Source organism: Mustela putorius, unplaced genomic scaffold, assembly GCF_011764305.1.
Source record: "Mustela putorius furo isolate JIRA1106 unplaced genomic scaffold, ASM1176430v1.1 tig00003972_pilon_pilon_pilon, whole genome shotgun sequence".
Classification (NCBI taxonomy): Eukaryota; Metazoa; Chordata; class Mammalia; order Carnivora; family Mustelidae; genus Mustela; species Mustela putorius.
In genome coordinates, this window is record NW_025422115.1 from 5,706,101 (window position 1) to 5,729,391 (window position 23,291).

The 23,291-nt window shown below is 43.9% G+C and overlaps 1 protein-coding gene across 4 annotated transcripts in view; it reads right to left on the reverse strand.

The window, feature by feature from the left end:
• Window positions 1–23,291, reverse strand: part of ADAMTS17 (ADAM metallopeptidase with thrombospondin type 1 motif 17) — a 327,264-nt gene that overhangs the window by 16,437 nt on the left and 287,536 nt on the right. For all 4 annotated transcript variants that reach the window (XM_013060100.2, XM_045070851.1, XM_045070852.1 and 1 more), the window contains 2 exons: window positions 5,068–5,272; window positions 980–1,132 (listed from right to left, as the gene is read on the reverse strand). In XM_013060100.2, the coding sequence (XP_012915554.2) occupies window positions 980–1,132; window positions 5,068–5,272 (358 nt within the window). The remainder of the gene's footprint in view (window positions 1–979; window positions 1,133–5,067; window positions 5,273–23,291) is intronic.

Sequence of the window (23,291 nt, forward strand, 5' to 3'; positions counted from 1 at the left end):
ACGTTGCCAGATATCTAGATAGGAGCCACAAATTCAGATTTTCAGGTGAAACCACCGTGTTTTTAAATGTTGGTAATGAATTCCAGAACGTTTATGATATCGTGCAGGCCACACAAAAACTGGGGGCAATTGGGCCACCAGTTTGCAAACACAGGGTGAAGAGACATCAAGAGAAATAAACGGGGAGTCTTCAGTTGCAAAGACCAAAAAGGAAACATAAACATCCTTGAAGCTGCCATTAGAAATTTCCCTCAGCCAGTCAGAGGTTATCAGAAATTCTACAGTTCTTGGGAAAGAGTTCTCTAGCAGGCCTCCTGGCCGGTGGTCATGTGTCACAGCAGTACTTACCTCAGCACCCACCCCCCTGGCCCGGAAAACAGGCATCATAGGTATCAGGTTCACAGAAACCAGGGGAATGAATAAAAGAGCTGAAGAGGAAAGCAGTTTTTGTGTCTGATTTACGTTGCAGTGCCGTTTCACCATCTCTTCCCCCAACCCCGGGCTGCAGGCCAGGCTCTGGAAGATGGCCCTTCCTTTCTGCCACACCCTACCCTCCCAGAACCCCCATCCCTGCATCCTGTGGGCCCTCACCCAGGGGTCCTGAAAGTGAAGGGAAGTGCTGTTTGCCTCTGAGGCCCCTCTGCAGCCGCCTCAGCCAAGGCTCCCCCATGTTTACAAGGCTTTTGTGATGGCTGGTGGCCAAGTCCCCCGCGGAATGCTGGGGCACAGCCAGCATGCAGCACAGGAAAGCCAACTGGCATCGGGAGCACCCTGCTTCATGCTCTGGGGGGCCTTCGGTTTCCTTCCGACTGCATGCAGCACAGGGGCACAGGCAGGTGCAGAGCCTGGAGAGAAAGTGAACCTTCCCAGGTGGCCTGGGACTGCCTCACGCCAGGGAGGCCCAGGGTGACTTCCAAGCTCTGGCTTGCAGAGTGTCCTGCGCTGCTGGGCAGGGTGGAGATGCAGACCCGCCACTCACCTTGGACCAGTCTCCAGTCTTCCACTCGTAGCAGCCTGAGTAGTCCTCGCACACCTCCTCTGCTTTGGGCCTCGTGGATGCGTCGCATTTTCCTTGTGAATTGGTGCATGTCACAGTTCGTTTCTGCGTCCCTTTGCCGCAGGTGGCTGAGCACTGCAAGACACCGTTGGGATGGTTGACCCTGTCTGGTTCAGTTCAAGGTCATCAATGTCTATTAAGTTGCAACCGTGTGCCAGACCCAGTGCTGGGGATGTAAGGATGAGGATGCTTCTATAGGCATCTAGAGTCTGAGGCACATGGTTCCAGCTGTGACTCAGCCAAGTGACCAGGGATGGGGAGAGCTTGAGGTACCCAAAAGACCAAACTCAGAATTTACTGGCCTGCTACCAGGTCCAAAAGACCAACACAGTGGAGAAGTTCAAGGGGCAAATGCTGGCAGATCCCTTCAGTGGAGCAGGGGACAGGGCCAGGGAAGCCAGCTTAGGACGCCCATGCAAAGACTTCTGACGCCCATGACTCCTCCTGGCTGGCCTCCAGCTCCATGCACACTACCTGGGCCAGCCTGGGGCAAAAGCACAGGATCGGGGCGGAAAAGGTGGAGATGCAAAGCCAAGCCACAGGTGACTTTCACCTTAGGCCGTTGGTAAGGTCTTGCAGAGAGCTACAGTGACTGTGTTAGGTGTGGATGCCAAGAATGTCACCGAGCAATGGTCCCTGTGATGATTTACCTACTTCCCAGGAGACACTGCAAGAGAAAGTATGGTGAGGGGACCCAAAGAGGGCCTGAGGAATGACCAATCATGTGCGAGCCCTGAGAGTTCAAGATTCCCACACCCTCGGGCAGGAAGAGCCTTGGAAGAAGGGAGGAGAGATGGGGTAATGGGTAAACATGGCGGACCTGCGGGGTGTAGCTGGACCCAGCTTCTGGCATGCTCCCTCTGAACTCAGGGAGGGACCTCCCCAGGCTCCAACAGAGCTTACCACCTTAAAACAAAGAAGGAAGCCCAGGAGGACAGACCTATGACCTTGGGAGGACGGGACTGACAGCATACATGATCCAGCCAGCAACAGGGGGCAACACAGCCTGCAAACCCAGGGAGCTCTCCCTCCTATTTGTGGGGTATGGAAGCCCTGCACGTCTCTACCACAGAAACAAAATGTCATTTGTGGAGATGGTGGGCTGAAGGCTGCATTCTGCCAAGAGGTACAGACAGAGTGAACCCCAGGCTCCCAACAGCTGGGTCCCAGAGCTATGTGGGGGGACAGCCCATCCACTGTGGTAGCACAAAATGGAGCCCTCATGATTCAAGCATCTGCTTTCATACTTGCTTGATTTACCAGAAACATAGAGCAGTGATATTTTTGAGACACAGCAAACTTGATTTTTTAAAAAGTTCCACTGTGTCCCCTGGGAAAATGCATCTAAAGGACAAAAGCTGTTCTTTATATTTCTATTATTAACATTTATCCCAAAATGTTATATAGCTCTATTTTTCCGATGAGTTCAATTTAGCTCTCTGAAGTTTTTGTTTTGTTTTGTTTTGTTTTTCAGACTTAGCTGGCTTATTTTAGAAGAAACACACATACTTCAGAACTGGCTGTGGCATCATCTGGGGGGAGGTGGAGAGCATGCGTATTTGATCCCGTGTGTGGGTGAGGGGTTGGCTCAGAACCTTGGAGGCAAGGGGTCAGTCCAGAGCAGGTGTTACCCTCTTGCAGTGGGAGCCTAGGTGACTGAGTTGAAGGTCAATCTCTCTGCTTCTATGCTTGGTGATGCTCCCTGACCATTTCAGTAGCTCTGCCCACACCCACGCTCCTTCTTCAACTAGAAACCTACTTACCACTTCTGCCAGAGTTCCTGCATCATCTTACTTATTCTGCATTCCCTGTCCCTTTCCATCCCCTGCCCTTGAATTTCAGATGCTAATGTCTAATCTGGTTCTTGACCAAACCTTGGTTCAGCCCTTCTGAGCAGCAGCCCTGGAAGCCTGAAGTTTTGAGAAAAGGGCAGCATTGCAGGTGAGCCTTTCTCTGGAGGAACTGAGAACAGGAGACAGTCACTATCTTTTGCTTCCTTCCTGGTAACTGCTCCTCATTCTAACAAAGCTTGGAAGAAGCTGGGGGAGAGATAGGAAGGGCAATCAACAGATGCCAGCTCTACAAAGGCAACTTCTGCAGTCAAATAAATTTCTCTACCATGAGAAATTTAAACCCATTTGTTTCTGGATGAAGAAACATTAAAGAAGAAACATTTAAGGCTTCAGCAGTGGGGTGCCTGGGAGGCTCAGTCAGTTAGGCATCTGCCTTCAACTCAGGTCATGATCCCAGCTTCCTGGGATTGAGCCCCATGGTGGGCTCCCTGCTCAGCGGGGAGTCTGCTTCTCCCTCTCCCTCTACCCCTCTCTCTGCATATGCTCTTTCTCTCTCTCTCAAATAAATAAATAAAATCTTTAAAGGGGCTTTAGCATGTGGTGAAGCAATAGAAACACCAGTTTGGTGAGTATCTCGTGAATGAGGGCAAGATTTGATTCCAAATTGACTGTTCAGAAAGAGGCATTTGGCTCGAGCCTGAACTGAGCCAGAAGGAGACTGGTGTGGATACTATTTCAGCATTAGGATCAGGTACACTCAGAGATACAGATGTGAAACTAGAGATATTTCTTTAAACCTTGCTTTAGTTGTCTCACATTTTCCAATCTGGTATTCTTAATGCTATGATGATAGTTGATAATGTCAGCCTTGGTTACTTTGGTAAGGACTTTTTTTTTTTCTATTAAAAAGAGTCTGGATGGAAAATTTATGGCTTTGATCTGATTAAAGCATAAATTTTGTTTGGATCAAGAGCTAGTGATCAAGGACCTCAGGCTCAAGGTCGGGGGCAGGGTGGTGGTGGAACTGCATGCCTGCCCCAACCCCTCCAGCAAGTAGTCCCCCTCCCTAAAAGAGGTCCCTTGAATGTTCAACTTACAATCCTAAGTATATATAAAAAATAAAAATTTTAAACTCTTTTCCCTAAAATATCATAAAGTGCAGGATAAAGTCTCAGGTCTTCAAATGTGTATATGTCAAGATCTGTCTGAAAAGTAAACCCCATTTCTGAGCAGCCAAGGGTAGACTTTTCGCTCATTAAGAATGGGCTGAATACTTTCTTATTCAAAATAATTCCAACTGTTTGGCAATAAAAAAGAACTTTAAAAATATTTTCCACACTGAAGAGTGTCTTGGATTTAGCCTTTCTGACTTTCCTAGAACACATTTGATGGAGGACCTGAGGGAAACTTGCCCTTTATTCAAGCTATTTTTTGTTTTATGGCCAGTCAAAATCATTAATGCAAAGTCAACACAAAGCCTTGAAGGATGATATTAACAAAGATAAAATATTTCCAGAATCAGTCTTTCAAGTTAAAACTTAAGGCTTAACTGACCTCTTTCCAAAATGTTTTATGGCATGAGATATGTGACTCCAACTTGTATACTAAAAACTGTCCCTCCAAGTGTCTGCTTTGCCTCTTATAATCTGCAAAGACTGACACAGAGTTCAGAGAAAACCTTTGAAACTGCCTTCCCAATCTGATGGCACTAGAATTCAAATACACCAAAAGAAAATTAGAAGGTCAGCTGGTTAGTCAATTGGTATGTTTACCTACGTAATTACCTCCCCAACCACCCACCCAAACATCCATCCATCCATCCATCCATCCATCCACCCACCCACCCATCCATCCATCCATCTACCCACCCACCCAACCAACCATCCATCTATCCATCCATCCATCCAACCACCCACCCAAACATCCAACCATCCACCCATCATCCATCCATCTTTAAATGAGAATTTTCTAAGGAACTGGGATTGAACTGTGGTAAATATTACCAAAAACATACATATGATCAAAAACACATTACCCATGTTTGTTTAGCCATATTGTCTTCTCAGTTGGAAGTTAGGAACACATGAGCTAGAATACATCTTTTTTAGTTAGCTAGGGGCTGGCAAGCACTGTGATACTTGGGATTGAGTCACAAATAGCATAGAGGGAAAGGCACCATGTTGGGGTCCCTGTGGACAAGGCAGCCCGGGCACCCACCTGTGACCACTCAGATGCCTCCCAGATGGACAGGCAGTCTTGGCCTTCACAGCTCTGCACTGGTGCTGGCCGGGGGCCTGGGCAGTAGAGGGGCCGTGTGGTGACGTGGGTGCCGTCTTGCAGCTGGTATACGCAGGTTACCTCACGATGCTGGATCCCCTTCTCACAGGTAGCTGAGCAGGGGCTCCATGGGCCTGCCACCCACCTGTCCAGGAGAAGGAAAGACAATGAGAAAATAACCGGGTGGGGAGGCCAGCTGCCCCAAGGGGCCTTCCAGACACATCATGGAGTCTTGGGCCTGTAGCATGAGGGAGGGAAATGGATATAGAGAGCTTTGCAATTGACATGCAAAATAATTCTGAAGTAGTAGAGCAGAGGGAGTCACATGAGTTAAACGGGTCAAAGGCTTATTCAAAACAAATCCTTCTGCTCACAACAGCTCTATGGCTGTTGTGATATAATTATTGGTCCTGAGTGGTTGCTCTCCCTGGGGCGGGATCACATATCCCACCCACTGTCTACGTCATGTTTTGTTCAATGGGGTGTGAGTGGACATGAAGCTGGCCATTTCCCAGCAGAAGCTTCGAGTGTGATTGTGTTGTTTGGCTCTGCTTCTCTCTGTTTCCTGCCCTCTGCCATGAGAATAGCAGGTCCCACCATGGGAATCTCCGACATCTGACCTCTGCCATAACAAGACATGGCTGTCAGCCACTGAGAGGCTCAGGTGGTTTGTGACTACAACAAAACCTGACCAGCACGGTCCCTGACAAAGGACACCCAGGGCCAGCTTGAACACACCAGGACCAGGGACTTCCTGGTCCTCCAAAGAGTGGAGGGCCTTCTTGGGTGGGGACAGTCATTCTTGAGGAGGCAAGTTGTGGGCTGGGACAAGACTGAGCTGGTGACAGTGCTCCACTAAAATTTGGCTTAACTGCCTTCCATTTCAATGACCAGGGTCTCAGCCTGGTGTGGCAAGAAGCTAAGCTATTGGAAATCACGATTTCTCAGGACACAAATGGGGCTTTGAATGCCTTTTTGGGGACACAAAAGGACCCTCTCCTCTGTCGGTCCCTGCATGAGCCTCAGATCCTCCCAGCTCCCAGGAGCTCACCACTTGACAACATGGCTGAATCCGGGGTGCCTGGGTGGCTCAGTGGGTTAAAGCCTCTGCCTTTGGCTAAGGTCATGATCCCAGGGTTCTGGGATTGAGTCCCGCATCGGGCTCTCTGCTCAGCAGGGAGCCTGCTTCCCCACTGCCCTGCCTGCCTCTCTGCCTACTTGTGATCTCTGTCTGTCAAATAAATAATAAATAAAATCTTTTTTAAAAAGGGCTGAATCCACTGATGGCCAGGTCTGATAACCATTCAGTTCTTCCTCATTAGTTGGAATAGCCCTAAGCTCCTGAAACCAAATCTGATCATGTTCTACTGTTAGAAATGTCGGTGGTGTCTTCTACCCTGGCAGGGTTCTTGAGGGGACACTGGGTGGTGCCAGGCCTCTCTTCATTTCCAGGTCCAGCTTACTTGCTCATTCATCTATCCCAGCGCGGCACATGCACGGAGGGCTTCCCATGTGCCAGGCACTGTTCTAGGTTCTGATGATGAGGCAGGGAACAAAACAAAGCCCTGTCCTCTGAATCTTAGCCTCCCGATGGGGACAGACAGTAAACCAAGGAAGGATACAAAGTAGACTATATATAGTGTATAGTAGATCTATATATTTATGTCAACTATGTCTATCAGTATATATACCCAATATATAGTTGATATATAGAGAATGATAAAGATACACAGAATGATTTATAAAGAATGATAACACAATAGACCATACATAGTGTATACTATACATCCTACATGAAAAGAGAAGATGCCACATGGTGGGTAAATGCTTTAGAGAAAAGTAAAGCTATGGAGGGAAGACTGGGGAGGAGGTGAGGGGTGAGCACTTAAGGTGGCAGGGATGGTCCCATGGATAAGCTGACATGTGAGCAGAGCCTAGAAGTAAGCAAAAAAGTCATCATGTAGTTCCTTGGGAAAGGACTGCTAGGCAGAGGACACAGTGGGTGCAAAGGCCCTGGAGAAGAGTGTGCTGGCAGGGCTGAGGAACAGCATGGGGTCTGGTGTGGCTGGGGGAGGGCTGAAAAGAGAGAGGGGCAGACAGAGGAACATGGGAGAGGACAGGGTGAGATCCTACAGGCCCTGGTTGGCCACTGTGGCTCTTGTTTGCATAAGATGCAGTCACATGGGGTTTGGTGAGAGGAGTGATGTGCCCTCCAAGCTCAGAGAGGGTCATTCTTGCTCTGGGCAGATACCAGTCTACAGGGCAGCAACGAGGAGACTACTGCACTAGTCAAGGCAGGAGATGAGGGTCATTTTTATTAGCTGGGGGTGGTGGCAGTGGTTGGGCTAAACTTTGAGAAAATTTTGGGAGCTACCCAGGCCCTCTCCCCTCCACCTCTATATTGTTCTTCCTTGTCTGTTAGTGCAAGCTCAGGCCTTGAGCTCAAGCTCTTCTGACTTCCAGTCCCCTTGGTAGAGCTCCTCACTGTCTTCTAAGCCCCTGCAGGGAAGCTCTTCTTACCAGATCCCTTGCCTATGCTGTGGGATGGAAGTGACCGTGTCTACCCTGGAGTGTGAGGACAAGGGACATATTGCCTGTAAGCTGCTCACACCAACACCTGGCACACTTAAGCCTATATAACTCTTGGTAATTGTTCTTCTTTATCTCCTCAGTAGGTGATAATGAAGTCCTAGAGAGCAATGAGCAAATCTTGCCCCAATTTTAGCCTGGACAACACTCAAAATGAAACCAACTCCTACCTATTTTTCCTCTGCTGGTCTTAGGAGTAACAGGATTGCCTTCTTAAATATTTGAAGATAGCTCTTTTGTTCCCCTTTTAAGTTTTCTCTTAACTTGATCAGGATAATTTGCATGTGGCAGATTCTGAATCCTTTCCCTTCTAATTCTCTAATCAGTCACTACTATTCTCAAAATGGATTGCTTTGTTGTGGGCAAAATGGCCCAGATGTGGTCTGAAAGCATCAGGGGAGAATGTGATGATTTTTTCCCCTCTTTAAAGGGAGGCTCTGTGTTCATTAAAGTAGCTCAACTCCACACTATGTCTGTTTTAAACAAGCAGACTGCACCTCTGTTACCTCCTATGACTTCTTTTTTTCCTCTCCCGAACTGACTCTCAGCCAGATTTCCTTTGTCCTGACCTTTTGCCATTGACTTTGTGAATGCAAATGTGAGGTTCTAGCCAGAGACCTGTTTGGTGCTACTGCATTGACCTCAACCATGGAAAAAGCTTCATATCCTCCTGTTTTTTTTTTTTAAAGATTTTATTTATTTATTTGCGTGTATGAGAGAGCAAGAACATGAGGTGGGGGGAGCAGAGGGAGAGGGAGAAGAAGACTCCCTGCTGAGCAGGGAGCCCCATGCAGGGGCTCGATCCCAGGAGCCCAGGATCATGACCTGAGTTGAAGGCAGACTGAGCCACCCAGGTGCCCCCTAAGTGGAATTCAGATAAAAACTTACAATAAAAACACTGATGGGAAAATATCTGAGTGCCCCTGCTCATGGCAGCATTACTCATGGTAGCCAAAAGGCGAAAGCAAGCCAAGTGTCTGTTGGTAGATACACAGGTAAACAAGGTATGCTAAGTTTGTACCACGGGGATAAGATTCAGCCTAAAAAGGAAGGCGCTCTTGTCCCAGGCTGCAGCATGGATGACCCTGGGGGACATTATGCTGAGCAAAATAAGCAAGTCACGAAAGTAGACATCCTGAATGATTCCGGTTGGGTGAGGCAACTGGAGTAGATTCAGAGAGACTGAAAGTGGAATGGGGGATACCAGGTGGGAAGGAATGGGGAGCTCATGTTTAATGGGCGTGGAGTTGCGCTTGCACAAGAGGTCTATAGACTTCTGGAGACGGTCGGCTGTCATGGCTGCACAGCTCTGTGAACGTACTTCATGCCACCGATCTGTAACTTAACAATGGTTAAGGTGGTAAATTTTTTTTTAATTTCAATGTCTTTTTTATTTCTTTTTTAAAGATTTTTAAAAAAAATTTATTTATTTGACAGAGAGAGATCACAGTAGGAGAGAGGAAGGGAAGCAGGCCCCCTGCTGAGCAGAGAGCCCGATGTGGGACTCGATCCCAGGACCCTGAGATCATGACCTGAGCCGAAGGCAGCGGCTTAACCCACTGAGCCACCCAGGCGCCCTCAATGTCTTTTTTAATTAAAAAAATTTTTTTTTTATTTTCAGTGTAACAATATTCATTGTTTTTGCACCACACCCAGTGCTCCATGCAATCTGTGCCCTCTATAATACCCACCACCTGGCTCCCCTAACCTCCCACCCCCTGGCCCTTTCAAAACCCTCAGATTGTTTTTTAGAGTCCATAGTCTCTCATGGTTCTCCTCCCCTTCCAATTTCCCTCAACTCCCTTCTCCTCTCTAACTCCCCTTGTCCTCCATGCTATTTGTTATGCTCCACAAATAAGTGAAACCATATGATAATTGACTCTCTCTGCTTGACTTATTTCACTCAGCATCATCTCTTCCGGTCCCGTCCATGTTGCTACAAAAGTTGGGTATTCATCCTTTCTGATGGAGGCATAATAATCCATAGTGTATATGCACCACATCTTCCTTATCCATTCGTCCATTGAAGGACATCTTGGTTCTTTCCAGAGTTTGGCGACCATGGCCATTGCTGCTATAAACATTAAGGTACAGATGGCCCTTCTTTTCACTACATCTGTATCTTTGGGGTAAATACCCAGTAGTGCAATTGCAGGGTTATAGGGAAGCTCTATTTTTACTTTCTTGAGGAATCTCCACACTGTTCTCCAAAGTGGCTGCACCAACTTGCATTCAAGGTGGTAAATTTTACATGTATTTTACTATAATTTAATTTTAAAAAAGTGATGGTTAGAAACAGGGAGTAGAGACATGAGAAAGGGACAAGGAGGTGAAGTGTCTCCTCTGTCCCAGGGAGGCATGGATGAGGCAGGAAACAAGGCTGGTGCTCAGCTCCATGCAGCCATGTTGTGGCCATAAAGCATCCGTGCGGAGCATCCTCACAGCCCTGCCTGAGAGATGGGAGGAGCTGGCTCACAGTGATCAGAGATATTTTTCAACTAGATGATGATGATGATGATGATGATGATGATGATGATGATGATTTTGTTTCTGATCTTGACAAATACCTCAGCGAGGTATGGGGAGAAAAAAAAATGACTTTCTGGAAACTGGTTTTTGTGGCTGAACCATTTTACCAGAATGAGTACATGGCTGCAGGAAGCTGGTCTACAGTGGTGGACCATCTCCATGCAAGTAAACATCTGAGGAAAATTCCATTAATTAATTCCAAGTCCAGGAATTTGAGAAAGGAACTGCTATTCCATAAAACAATTCATATAACAACTGAAGTCTGATTTTTTTTTTTTAAAACACTCATTCCCTCTCAAAACCTTAACAGTGACATTTACTAGCTAAGTTTGAGTTCGCAGATCTTCTTAAAACAAATTCTTGAGGAATCCACTGTTAATGCTCCTTTAGTTCAGGTCACCCTTCCTTAGTTCCTCTGGAGTGAGGAAGGATTCCTTTTCTGTCTAATAGGAAACAGACGGCTCCTCCACACACACTTCAAGTTTGACCGTTCTAATCAGAACCTACCTGAGACCTTGTATTATTATTATTTTTACTATTGCTATAGCAAATAACCATAAATGGAATGGCACAAAGTAACAGATTTAGCACTTGACACTTTGGGAGGTTGGAAATCTGACATGGGTCTCCCTAGTCTAAAATAAAGGCTCTGCTCCCAGGGCTGCTTCCTTCTGGAGACTCTGAGAAGACCTGCCTTTTCCAGCTTCCAGACACTGCCCCCCATTCCTTGGCTCGTGTTCTTTTTCTCCATCTTCAAAGTTAGCAGCTTCAGGTCAAGTCCTTCTCACACTGTATCCCTCCAGCGTTCTTGTGTACCCTCCTGCCCTCTTTTAAGAACCTTTGTGATTGTACTAGACCTGTGTGGATGCTATAGGATAATCTCTCTATTTTAAGGCTAAGCTGATTAGCAACTGTATTAGTCTGTGAGGGTTGTGGGAGAAAGGACCACAAACTAGGTGGCTTGAACCATCAGAAAATTATTCTCTCATAGTCCTGGAGGTTAGAAGTTAAAAGTCAAAGTGTTGGTAGGCTTGGCTCCTTCTGAGGGCTCTGAGTGATCTGTTCTATGCCTCTTTCCTCGGTTGTAACAACAGCTGGCCATCCTTGGCATTCCTCGCTTGTGCGAGTGTTTCTCCAATCTCTGCTCCTGTCTTCACATGGCGTCTGCCCTGTGTCTCTATGTCCTTACATAGCTGTCTTTAGAAGGACTACAGTCAGATTAGCTCAGGGGCTCACTGTGCTTCAGTATGACCTCATCTTCGCTAATTACACCTGTAATGACCCTATTTCCAAACAAAGTCACATTCCGAGATACTAAGGCTAGGACTTCAACATCTTTTTTGGGGGCGGGGGTGGGGTTGGTTGGGGGAAGGATACAATTCAATCCAGAGCACAAATTTAATTCCAGCTGCAACCCTCTGCCTCCCTCATTTCCCTTTGACACGGAACTCAGCATACGCAGGAGTTCTGGGAATTAGGATATAGACATGTGTTGGGGGGTGTTATTTTGCCTACCCCAGACCCATCATATTCACAGTTCTGAGAAATTTCAGCTTTTATTCAAAATGCACATTCTATTCAAATTTTAATTTGGCTGAGATTTAAACTAGGCAAAGATCTTGTGAAATCTGCTGAAATCTGACTTGGTGATTACAAAGAACAAATAACATATTCAAAATCCTGCTCTTTTCACATGGATATTTTATGTTGAATATCAAGTGAATCCCAAATATAGACAACCAGAGAGAGAACATGGGTAGGTCATTCACTTTCAACAAGTTCAAACTAAAGAAAAAAAAAATAGCTTGAGATGTATTTCAATACAAGAGGTGCTTGAGCTAACAAGTGTGTCTATGGGATTCAGTCAACTTTATCCATCTCTAAAATGCATCACTAAGAAGGGTCTGGCATTGGCTGAGCACCAGTCTGGGCCGACCTCTGTGCCAGGGATGTTCTCTGTATTGACTAAATTAACCAAAGGAAGGAAATGAGATGTTCATATGTGACAATCTGAGCAGTTCTTACAGAGACAAATACCAGGCATGGCATCATATAGGCCACATGTAAAATATCACAGCTTAGAAAGGATGATGCAAAACAGATCCAAAGCTCCAGGAAGCTGCAGGGCAAGTTAAAGAGAGAACAGCTACTATACAAAGTACAGTTGCTTTGTTCAACCTTGGCTTACATGTCCCCCAGGCACATGAGTGTCAACTTTATGCCAAGTTCTCAACTGAGCGCTGGGGCACTTGGCTCAGTGTCCCTACATTCATGAAGCTCAGGCAATTGTGTGGTCCTTGGGGGAAAGAGAAACATATAAACAGATAATTTCTTCACTATCTGATAAGTGCTGTGGAGGAAATGGAGTTTGAGTTGGATCCAAGGTGAAGTTGGCCCATCACAGAAGCCGGGCTCAGTGCTCTCACAGAGAGAGCCTGCTATGATATGCCAAGGGGTGAGAGAGTGAGGCCGCCCAGTTTGGGACAGCTGGTACTCAAAGAGTACTTAAAGGTGGGTGGAAGAGAAGTTGCCTTGGGTGTCTCAGGTAATCATGAAACTTGGAGAAAGGTGATGGCCTTCACCGAGGCAGTAGTGGAGAAGTGGAAAATGGACTCAAAGCTGTTTAAGAGTGAGACTGACAGGGCTTTGGGTATGTGGGGCCGGAAACAAAGGGGACAAGAATCAAGATCAGGATTCCAGTGGGCTCAGAGGACACCAATGCTGCCTCCACAGTGATGCAGAACACAGGGAGAAGACTTGGCCTGGGGGGCAGAAGGGTGGGCACCACTTTGAGAAGGTCAGGTTGAAGCACCTCTGGGAGCTGAGTGGTGCTAGGAAGGGTCCGCAGGGTCAGTTCTGGCGTTCAGGGGTGTGGTCTGGGGTGGGGACTCAGGGTGGGAAGTCATCAGCAAGAAGGTCATGGTAGAGAGCTGGTAAGAACAACTCACCTGGGGAGCTTCTACAGGGAGAAAAGAGAACAGAGGACAGATGGCAGGGGCCAGGAAGGTGAGCATCTATGACTGGAATAAGGAGAAGGGGCAAGACTGTTCAAGAAATGCCAGATAGGGTTGGGTTGGAAGAGGCCTGAAAAGTATTTTCTGGATTTAGCCACAAGGAGGTGTTGCTGACTGAGGAGAGGCCCCAGGGAGAAGGGCTGCCAGCGCTGTGACTGCTCAGTTGAATGAGGGTGGAGAAGAGAGACTTCAAACAAATCTGATTTGATGTCTACACAGTGGGCTCCACAGATCTCAATCTTGGGGTCATACTCAAGCTTTGGAAACCAGGCCTGTCCCCATGGCAGAGGTAAGGAAGACTTCTCACCATTCTCATTGGGGCTCTGGTCAAGAGGCTGCTCATGGAAGAAGCACCAGTGAGAGAGGGCCTCTGAGTGAGAAGGAAGTGCTGAGAATAGCTCCAGAACAGACCAGGAGCTTCCTCTCATGGACACGTCTGTCTACAAGGGGCAGAAGCTCTGGGAAAAATCATCCTGGGCCAGATGACAGAGCAGGTGATCTGTCAGAGGCCCACATAGTATCTGAGATGCAGATGGCCAGCAGGGGTGGGAGGCCAGGGACTGGTGAGTAGAGAGAATGTGTTAAGGGGAAGACTGGGACTCAGTCAGGGCTCAACCCTGTCTCCCCTTTGAGATTTGGGGCAAAGTCCAGGACCATTGGTTAGTCCACTTTGATAAAGGGTCTGGGCTTTGATAAGAGTGATATTGTCCACCCCAAAGCCAGGAAGCACCCAGGATGTCTGATCTGGAAAGGTAGACGGATCGAAGCTCTCCCTTTTCATTTAGAAAGTTTGAAGAGGGGCACCTGGGTGGCTCAGTTGGTTGGGCATCTGCCTTTGGCTCAGGACATGATTCTAGGGTCCTGGGACTGAACCCCAAGTCAGGCTTCCCGCTCATAAGGGAGCTTGCTTTCCCTACTCTCCCTACTCATCCTCTCTCTTGTTATCTCTGTCTCCTCTCAAATAAGTAAGTAAACTCTTAAAAGAAAGAATGAAAGAAAAGAAAGTTTGAAGAAAACTTGAAAACAAAGGCTCACATTTGCCCTTTGGTGAGTCAGCTTTGTACTCTATGAAGTCACGGTCACCCCTCTGCTTTGTGACCCAGTCCTTTCCCACCACCATCTTGATTTGCACCGCCAGAGTTCCCAGAGGAAGGCTGCTCAGGGCTGGCTAGTCCTGCATTAGAGATGGAGAAACCACTGGGAGAGGTGGCCAGACTGGCCCAAGGCCCACCAGTTATTAAGGGGTGAGGGTCCTCTGTGTCTGAATCCAAGGGCTTTGTTCTTTACTTACACAATTATGGTTCTGGTTAGGGTACACCACCCTAATCATGATGTCCTATAAGTCAGGGGGGCACAGGTATGTTAGACAGACATTCTCAGATTCTCGGAAGCCTACATTCAGGACCTGGACTTGGGTCTTCACTCCACTGACTCACCGGCCACGTGATCTTGGGCAGGTCAGTGCTCAAGCCTCAGTTTCCTTCTCTGTAAAAGGTCGGTACCAGTGTTCTCATTTCACAGGCTTGTTGGAGGACTGGCCCAGGTGATCGCTGCTACATAGTCCAGGCCAGATGCTAAATCATGGGAGGTAAAGCTCTGGGGGAGACGGCTCACCCAGAGGAGGCCCCCTGAGGATGTGGGTCTCTTCCCATCCTCCCTGGTAGAGGGTTGCTATCCATTGGGCAGTGAGGGTATGGCCCAGAGAAGGCAGACTCCTTGCTCAATTTTCCCATGGATGACAAGGCCTTCTCCAGGGTGCCACTTGTGCTGCATGCCTGGGAGTGAGGACACATGGCAGAGGCCGACTGGCCAAGAGCTGGACCCCCTGGACCCCTTCCCCAAAACACCAAGGAGGACTGTAGGCAGCATCAGACTCCCATCTGTCCGAGTGGCTTTTATGGCTCAAGGCAGACTGAGCCAGCAGCTCCGTTAAGAAAACAATCAAAACAAGATTTTAACATGTGCCATTTATAGTCTCTGAAGATACATGGCTGCTTTTATTGAACAGATGTCTGTGAAAGAAGGCGCAGGGCGAGGAGCAGTGACTGGGACTTCACAAGCTCAGCTGTGATGTTCTCCCTGGGGAACGAAAGGGACGCTTTATAGCCTCACGTTCCGTTTCAACTCAGCGTTTCTCCATTTAAAACTTGAGAATTATGAGTTCTCATATATATTTCCCCGAAAAGTAATATTATTCACATATTTGTCTTTTGAAGGAGGAAATGAAAACCTGAAGGGCATAATGAGGAACAAATATGCAAGTCTGTGAATGTGAGGTTTTCTGGGCTCCAGTCTGTTAGTCTAGCCCTGAGAATCAAGATGGCTGGTTGGCCAGGGTCTGAGAACTTTCCACATGTTCCTGAAAAGGTCTTTGAATCTGTGGTTAGTTCTCATTTGCTGGGGAAGGGAAGACAAAGAGAGGGAGAGAGGAAGGAAGGAAGGAAGGAAGGATGGACAGATAGACTTCAACACTTAGGTAAAATATTGTTCAAGGGAAAATGTTTTAAAAATGGGTTTCTCTAGAGGAGGTGGGTGGGGGATGGGTGAAACAGGTGATGCGGATTCAAAGTACACTTATCATGATGAGCACTGAGTAATGTATGGAAGTGTTGAATCACTATGTTGTACACCTGAAACTAATAATAATGCTGTATGCTAACTACACTGGAATTAAAATAAAAAATCTAGAAGAAAATGATTTCTCTAGATCTTATACCAGGTAATCCTTTTTCCGGGTCTCCTTTGTGCCAGGCAATGTTCTCAGCACCTGACATAATTCAACTTATTTGATCCTTATGATGATCCCACATAAAGCCATTTGCAGGTGAGCAAATCGAGGCACAGAGAGGTTAAGCGCCTTGCCCCAGGTCACACATTAGTTAAATGGAAGAACCATTTTAATGGTTCCAGTGAGATACAATTGACATACTATATAATTCAGCCATGTAAGGAGCAAATTCAATATATTCACAGAATTGTGCAACCACCACCACAATCAATGTTAGAACAGTTAGTTACCTCCAAGAGAAACCCCCATATGACTTAGGTGTCATCTTCCAAGTCCCCTACCTCCATCACTCTCAACCCTTGGCAAACACTAATCTATTTTCTATCTTTATAGTTTTGCCTCTTCTGGACATTTCATATACATGGAATCCTATAACATGTGGTTCCTGGTAACTGGTTTCTTTTTCTTAGCATAATGTTTCCAAAAGTCATGTATGTGGTGGCATACAGCAGTACTTCATTCCCTTTTATTTTTGAATAATAGATGATTGCATGGATATACCACTTTATTTTTCAGCTCATCAGTGGATGGGCATTTGGGTTGTTTCCATGTTTTGGCTATTATGAATCATGCTACAATGAACATCTGTGTATAATTTTTGTGTGGATAGATGTTCTCATTTTTCTTGGGTATATTCCAAGGAGTAGAACTGCTGTTTGATATGTTAGCTGTATGTTTAACGATTTGAGGAATGCCAGGCTTTTCCAAAGCAGCTGCACCATTTTGCAATCCTGCAGTAGTTCAGGAAGGTTCTAAGTTCATCACATCCATATACACTTTTGCTATTGTCTGTCTTTTTCATTATGGTCATTCTAATGGGTATAAAATGGTATCTCCCTGTAGTTTTGTTTTATTGTGGCAAAAGATACAAACCATGGAGTTTAACATTTTAATCACTCTTCAGTGTATAGTTCAGTGGCATTAAATACGTTCACAATGTTGAACAGCCATCACCATCATCTTCCAAACTTTTCTTCTTCCCAAACCGAAAGTCTGGACTCATTAAACAATAGCTACTTATTTCCATTCCCTTCCCAACCCCCTGGGAACTATCATCCTTTCTGTCTCTATGAATGTGATGACTCCAGGTACCTCCTATAAATGGAATCACATAGTATCTGCCCTTCTGTGAGTGGCTTCTTTAGCATAATTTCTTCAAGTTTCATCCATATTGTGTAGCATGTGTCAGAATTTCTTCCCTTCTTGGGGCACCTGGGTACCTCAGATGATTAAGCCTCCGACTCTTGATTTTGGCTGAGGTCATGATCCCAGGGTTGTGAGATTGAGCCCTGTGTTTGGTTTTGCACTCGGCATGGAGTCTGCTTGAGATACTCTCTCTTCCTTTTCCCTCTGTGCCTCCCCACTGCTTGCACACTTTCTCTCTCTAAAACAAATAATCTTTAAAAAAAATTTCTTCCCTTCTTAAGGCTAAATAATATTCCATTGTATGTATGTAATACATTTCATTTATCCATTTGTCCACTGATAGACACTTTGGGTTGCTTCTACTTCTTGGCTATTGTGAATAATCTTGCTATGAACATGGTTGTACAACGTTTTTTCTGAGTCCCTGCTTTCAGTTCTTTTGGATATATACCCAGAAGTGGAATTGCTACATGATATGGTAATTCAGTATTTAATTTTTTTGAGGAACCACCATATTATTTCCCCCATTGATTATACCATTAGACATTTTAATCAGCGATATATAAGGGTTCTAATTTTGCCACATCTTTACCAACACTTGTTATTTGCTTTTTTTGGATAACAACCATCCAAATGGGTATAAGGGATTATCTCATGATTTTGAAGGATAGTTCCCTCATGACTAGTGATGTTAAGCATATTTTCATGTGCTTATTGACCAACTGTGTCTTCTTTGGAGAAATACAGAACCAAGTCCTTTGCCTATTTTTAAATTGGGTTGTTTTTTGTTGGATTTGTAGAGTTTATATATTATATAATCTATATATATTCTGTAGAATATATATATTCTCTATATTACTCTTTTATCAAATATATGATTTGCAAATATTTTTCCCATTATTTTGGCTGCCTTTCATTCTGTTGATAGTATCTTCAACGCCTAAGAGTTTTTAATTTTGATCAAGTCCAAATTATCTATTTTTCCTTTTGTTGCTTGCGCTTTTCTTGAAATAGCTAAAGAAATCATCATCAAATCCAAGATCATAACACTTTTTTCCTGTTTCCTTTTAAGAGCTTTATAGTTTTATCTCTTACCTTTAGGTCTCTGGTTCACTTTCAGTTAATTTTTGCATACTGTATAAAGTAAGGATCCAACTTCATTCCTTTGTATGTATTTACCATTTGCTGACTTTCACTGTGGTTTTATTTGTATTTCCCTGATGGCTGATGATAATGAGCATCTACTCATGTGCTTGTTGGTCATTTGTAGACCTTCAGAGAAATGTCTACTCAGATGATTTGTCCATTTTTAATTGGGTTGTCTTTTTTATTATTGAGTTGTGTTTTTTATATATTCTAGATGCAATTACTTTATCAGATATATGATTTGCAAAAGTTTTCTTCAATTCTTTGGATTATCTTTTCATTTTCTTGATGACTTTGAAGCACAAAAATTTTAAATTTGAATAATGTCTCATCATCTACGTATTTTTTGTTGTTGTCTGTGATTTTGCTCTCGTATCTAAGAAACACTTGCCTAATCAGGAGTCAGGAAGACTTATGATTGCTTTTTAAAGTTTTAAAGCTTTAGCTCTTACACTTAGGTTTTGATCCATTTTGAATTCACTTTTGTCTATGGTATGGGCTAAGGATCCCACTTCGTTCTTCTGCATGTAAACATCCAGTGTCTCAGCACAATTTGCAGAAAAGATTAGTTTTTTGTTCACTGAAATGTCTTGGAATCCTTATCAAAAATCAACTGACAGTAAATGGAAGGGTTTATTTTTGGATACTCCATTATATCCTATTATTATTTATGTTTTTCTTTATGCCAGTACCATACTGTCCTGACTATTTTAGCTTTGTAGTAATTTTTGAAATCAAGAAGCACAAGTCCTCCACCTTTGTTCTTATTTTTAAAGATCGTTTTGACTCTTCAAGGCCCTTTGCAATTCCACATAAACTTTAAAATCAGCTTGTCTGGTTTATGCAATAAAGACATCTGGAATTTTAACAGGGATTGTGTTATAGCTATAAATATATATATATATTTATATATTTATATAGGTTTAATAGTTGAATTTTAATAGAGATTGTGTTAAAGCAGTTGATCTATTTGTAGAATATTTCCATCTTAATCTTAAGTCTTCCAGTCCATGAACTTGGGATATATTTAGATATTTGTTACTTTTTCTTTCAATAACATTTTGGTTTTTTCAGTGTAGAAATCCTGTACTTCTTTTATAAAATCATTTCTAAGTATTTTATTGTTTTTGATGCTACTATAGAAGGAACTACTTTCTTAATTTCCTTTTCAGATAATCCCTTGCAAGGATAGAGCAATATAATAGATTTTTGTATATTGATTTTATATCCTATAATCTTGCTCAGTATGCAGTTTTAGCAACTTTTTTCATGGATTTTTTAGAATTTTCTCTATATAAATCATGCCATCTACAAATAGATATAGTTTCACTTCTCCAATCGAGATGCCTTCTCATTTTCACTTCATATTCTTGCCTGAAAATGTCTACAGGCACAGTACAATGTTGAATATAAGTGGTAAAAGCAGACATTTTTGTCTTGTTCTTCTCTTAGGAGAAAAACAGTCCTTCTCCATTAAGTATGATGGTAGCTGTGGGTTTTTTATAGATGTTCCTTATGAGGTTGACGAAATTCCTTTCTAGTCGTAGTTTGCTGTATTTTTTATTGTGAAGGAGTATTACATTTTGTCAACTGCTTTTTTGTGTGTGTTTGTCAACTGAGATGATAACATGATTTCACCTTTTATTCTGTTGATGTGGTATGCTACATTAATTGATTTTCAGATATAAACCAACCTTGTATTCCTGGCACGAGTTCCACTTGGTCATGGTGTGTAATCCCTTTTATACTGCTGAATTCAATTACCAATATTTTGTTGAGGATTTTTGTTTCTTTATTGATAAGAGATACTAGCCTGTAGTTTTTTTGAAACATTGTGTCTAGTTTTGTTATCAGGGTAACACTGGCCTTACAGGATGAGTCATAAAGTGCTTCTTCCTCCCCCCACTTTTTGGATGAGTTTGTGAAGGACTTATACTAATTCTTCTTTATATGTTTGGTAAAATTCACCAGTAAAGCCATCTGATCTTGGGCCTTTCTTTATGAGAAGTTTTTATTACTAATTCAATTTCTTTACTTGTTATAGGTCTATTCAGGTTACCTATTTTTTTTTTCCTCAGTCAGTTTCAACAGTTTGTATTCCTGGGAATTTGTCCATTTTAACTAATTAATCTAATATTTGTGCCCAAACCACTTTTATTTTTTCAAAATAGTAGCACCAAATCCCCAGATAATAATGGGGACAAATAGAGGGCTGTTCAAGGGATGAGGTATGCCAAGGTCACTGTGTTGTTTGGGAAAAGGCTAGTGATTCTGAGTAACTCTGAACTTTACTGAAACCCTGAGAGTTCAGATATACATGAAACATTTAAGGGTAACCACTGAAAGAACAGAGAAACAATCTATAGTTTCCAAATAAAAGAAGGGAAAGAAGTAAATAAGAGATACTTGTTAGTTCTCAATATTTTGTAATTTTCAGTACCATTTCCATTTTAACCCACAAGTTACATATATGTATATTTTTGGTTAAATATAAATATATGTATATTTTTAGTTTCTGAAAATGCAGAGTAAGATGGATCATTACCTTCTTACAGCTTATTTCCATTGTAGCTTTCTTGTGCTCAAAAAAATCGTGTGTTTTGTTATGTTAGCTGCCAAAAATATAGCCTTACCAGTCGACAGAAAAAGAATCAACATGCAGAAGCAGCATGTTATTGTATAGAAGAAATAACTTCATGGTCTCAACTCATACTATCCAGAGAAAGACCTTCTGGATAGGTTAAAGTCTTATATACAGGGAAAGCCAAATCTTAAAATTTCTGGAGGAACATGTGAGAAAGTAGATTGATGACTGGCAACATACAGAAGGAACTGTCAAGTAAGACAGAAGAAGCAAAACCCCCAAATTAAAAGTCAATCAATGCAACTAAATTAAAGATAAAAGCTTCTACTCAAACACACCACAGGTGAAAAGAACAGGCCTCAAAGTAAGATATTTATAATCTAGGACATATTAAGAACCCTTATAAATCAAGTCGAGATAGATAAATAGCCAAATGGGTTAACTGGCAGAGAACAGGAGAATCTATCAGAGAGGAAGAAATATCAGAATTTTCTATGAAAATACTAGATCTTACTATAGAGCAGGAGAGTTAAAAAAAAAAAAAATCAAACAATGATTTAACCATTTCCTGCCTACCAGATTGGCAACACTACAAAGTCTGACTAAACCAAATTTGGCCATGACCGGAGCAATGGTAGTTTCTATTGTGTTTATGGCATGGTAACTACAGGTAAGCCCTTTGAGAAAGCTCAATGTGTGCATATCTTATGACTCTCTCCTTGCATTTCTAGGGATGCAATTTCTTGCAGATGTGCTCAAGGAAACTGGACAAGGATGTTTAGTGCATAACTATTTATATAAACCCCAACTGGCAAACAACCCAAATGTCGACCAATGGCAGAATGACTTAGATACAGAAAATGGAAAAATAAAAAGTTGAAAAAACAGATGCACCAGAACCACCGTGGCAACATGGAAAGATCCCAAAGGCAAGATGAACGTACATATGCTGGCTAGGACCTTGCTGAAACATGCCAGACAATGCCTTCTCTTGTTTGCTGACAGATCCATATACAGGGAAAGCTTGGAAATTTGGATGGGAAGCATATACGCTAATGGGAGGGGCAGAGAAGAGGATCAGAGGGGACAAGGAGGGTTTTAGATGTGTCTGTATTACGTTATTATTTAAGAGATATGAAGCAGGGTGCCAGGGTGTCTCAGTTGGTTAAGTGTCTGCCTGCCTTGGGCTCAGATCATGATCCCATGGTCCTGGGATTGAGCCCTGCATGGGGCTCCCTGCTCAGTGGGGAATCTTCTTTGCCCTCTCCCTCTGTCCCCTCCACCTGCTTGTGCCCCTTTCTCTCTTTAATAAGTAAGTAAAATCTTTAAATGTTAAAAAAAATTTTTTTAAAAGATATGAAGTGAATACAGCAGTGGTAAACATGTTTACACTAGGATGTGCAGACATAGGTGTTCATTAATCTCAGTGCTTTCCGTATGTAAGAAAATGTTAACAAGAAAAATACACACACCAGAGTCAGGTCAGTATGTGCCAACTGACCTAACTGCAGACCTACTGTGATCAACCAAGAACACGGTGCCCAGGGGTAGATGCCTAGACCCCACTGTTCCCCCATGGCCATGAGGGTCAAATGCTGCTGTTTACTTCTTATTTTTTAAAAGATTTTATTTATTTATTTGAGATAGAGCAAGAAGAGAGAGATAAAAAGAGAGAGTGAGCACACAAGCAGGGGGAGGGTTAGAGGGAAAGGGAGAAGCAGACTCCCTGCTGATCTGGGAGCCTGATACGGGACTCAATCTCAGGACCCTGGGATCATGATCTGAGCTGAAGGCAGGTGCTTAACCGACTGAGCCACTCAGGTGCCCCAGTATCTTTCCTCTTTAAAAACATAGCTCAGAATCCAGCATCTTTTTTACAGTCTCCTTATTTAAAGATGTTGGAAGTGGACTCTAAAACCTTAGGAGTCCTTAGGCCAAACCTTAGGCAAAGCCACATCTGCTGTGGAATCCTGTCCTGTGGTCTCCAGTCTGGGATATCACACTTTCATATTTAGGGGGAGGGGTGTGTGGCAGTTCAGACCCTCCACCCAAGTGGCCAGATGTGTATTTTCCTCTAACTCTCACCTTAAAAGGCCACTTAGCACTGTCTGCTTGCCACCTGAGTGCTCTGTCCTTGCTTTGCTCCCCACATTCCTGCTGCAGACGTGGACTACTTTTTTTTTTTAATTTTTTATTTATTTATCAGAGAGAGAGAGGGAGAGAGAGCGAGCACAGGCAGACAGAATGGCAGGCAGAGGCAGAGGCAGAGGGAGAAGCAGGCTCCCTGCTGAGCAAGGAGCCTGATGTGGGACTCGACCCTAGGACGCCAGGATCATGACCTGAGCCAAAGGCAGCCGCTTAACCCACT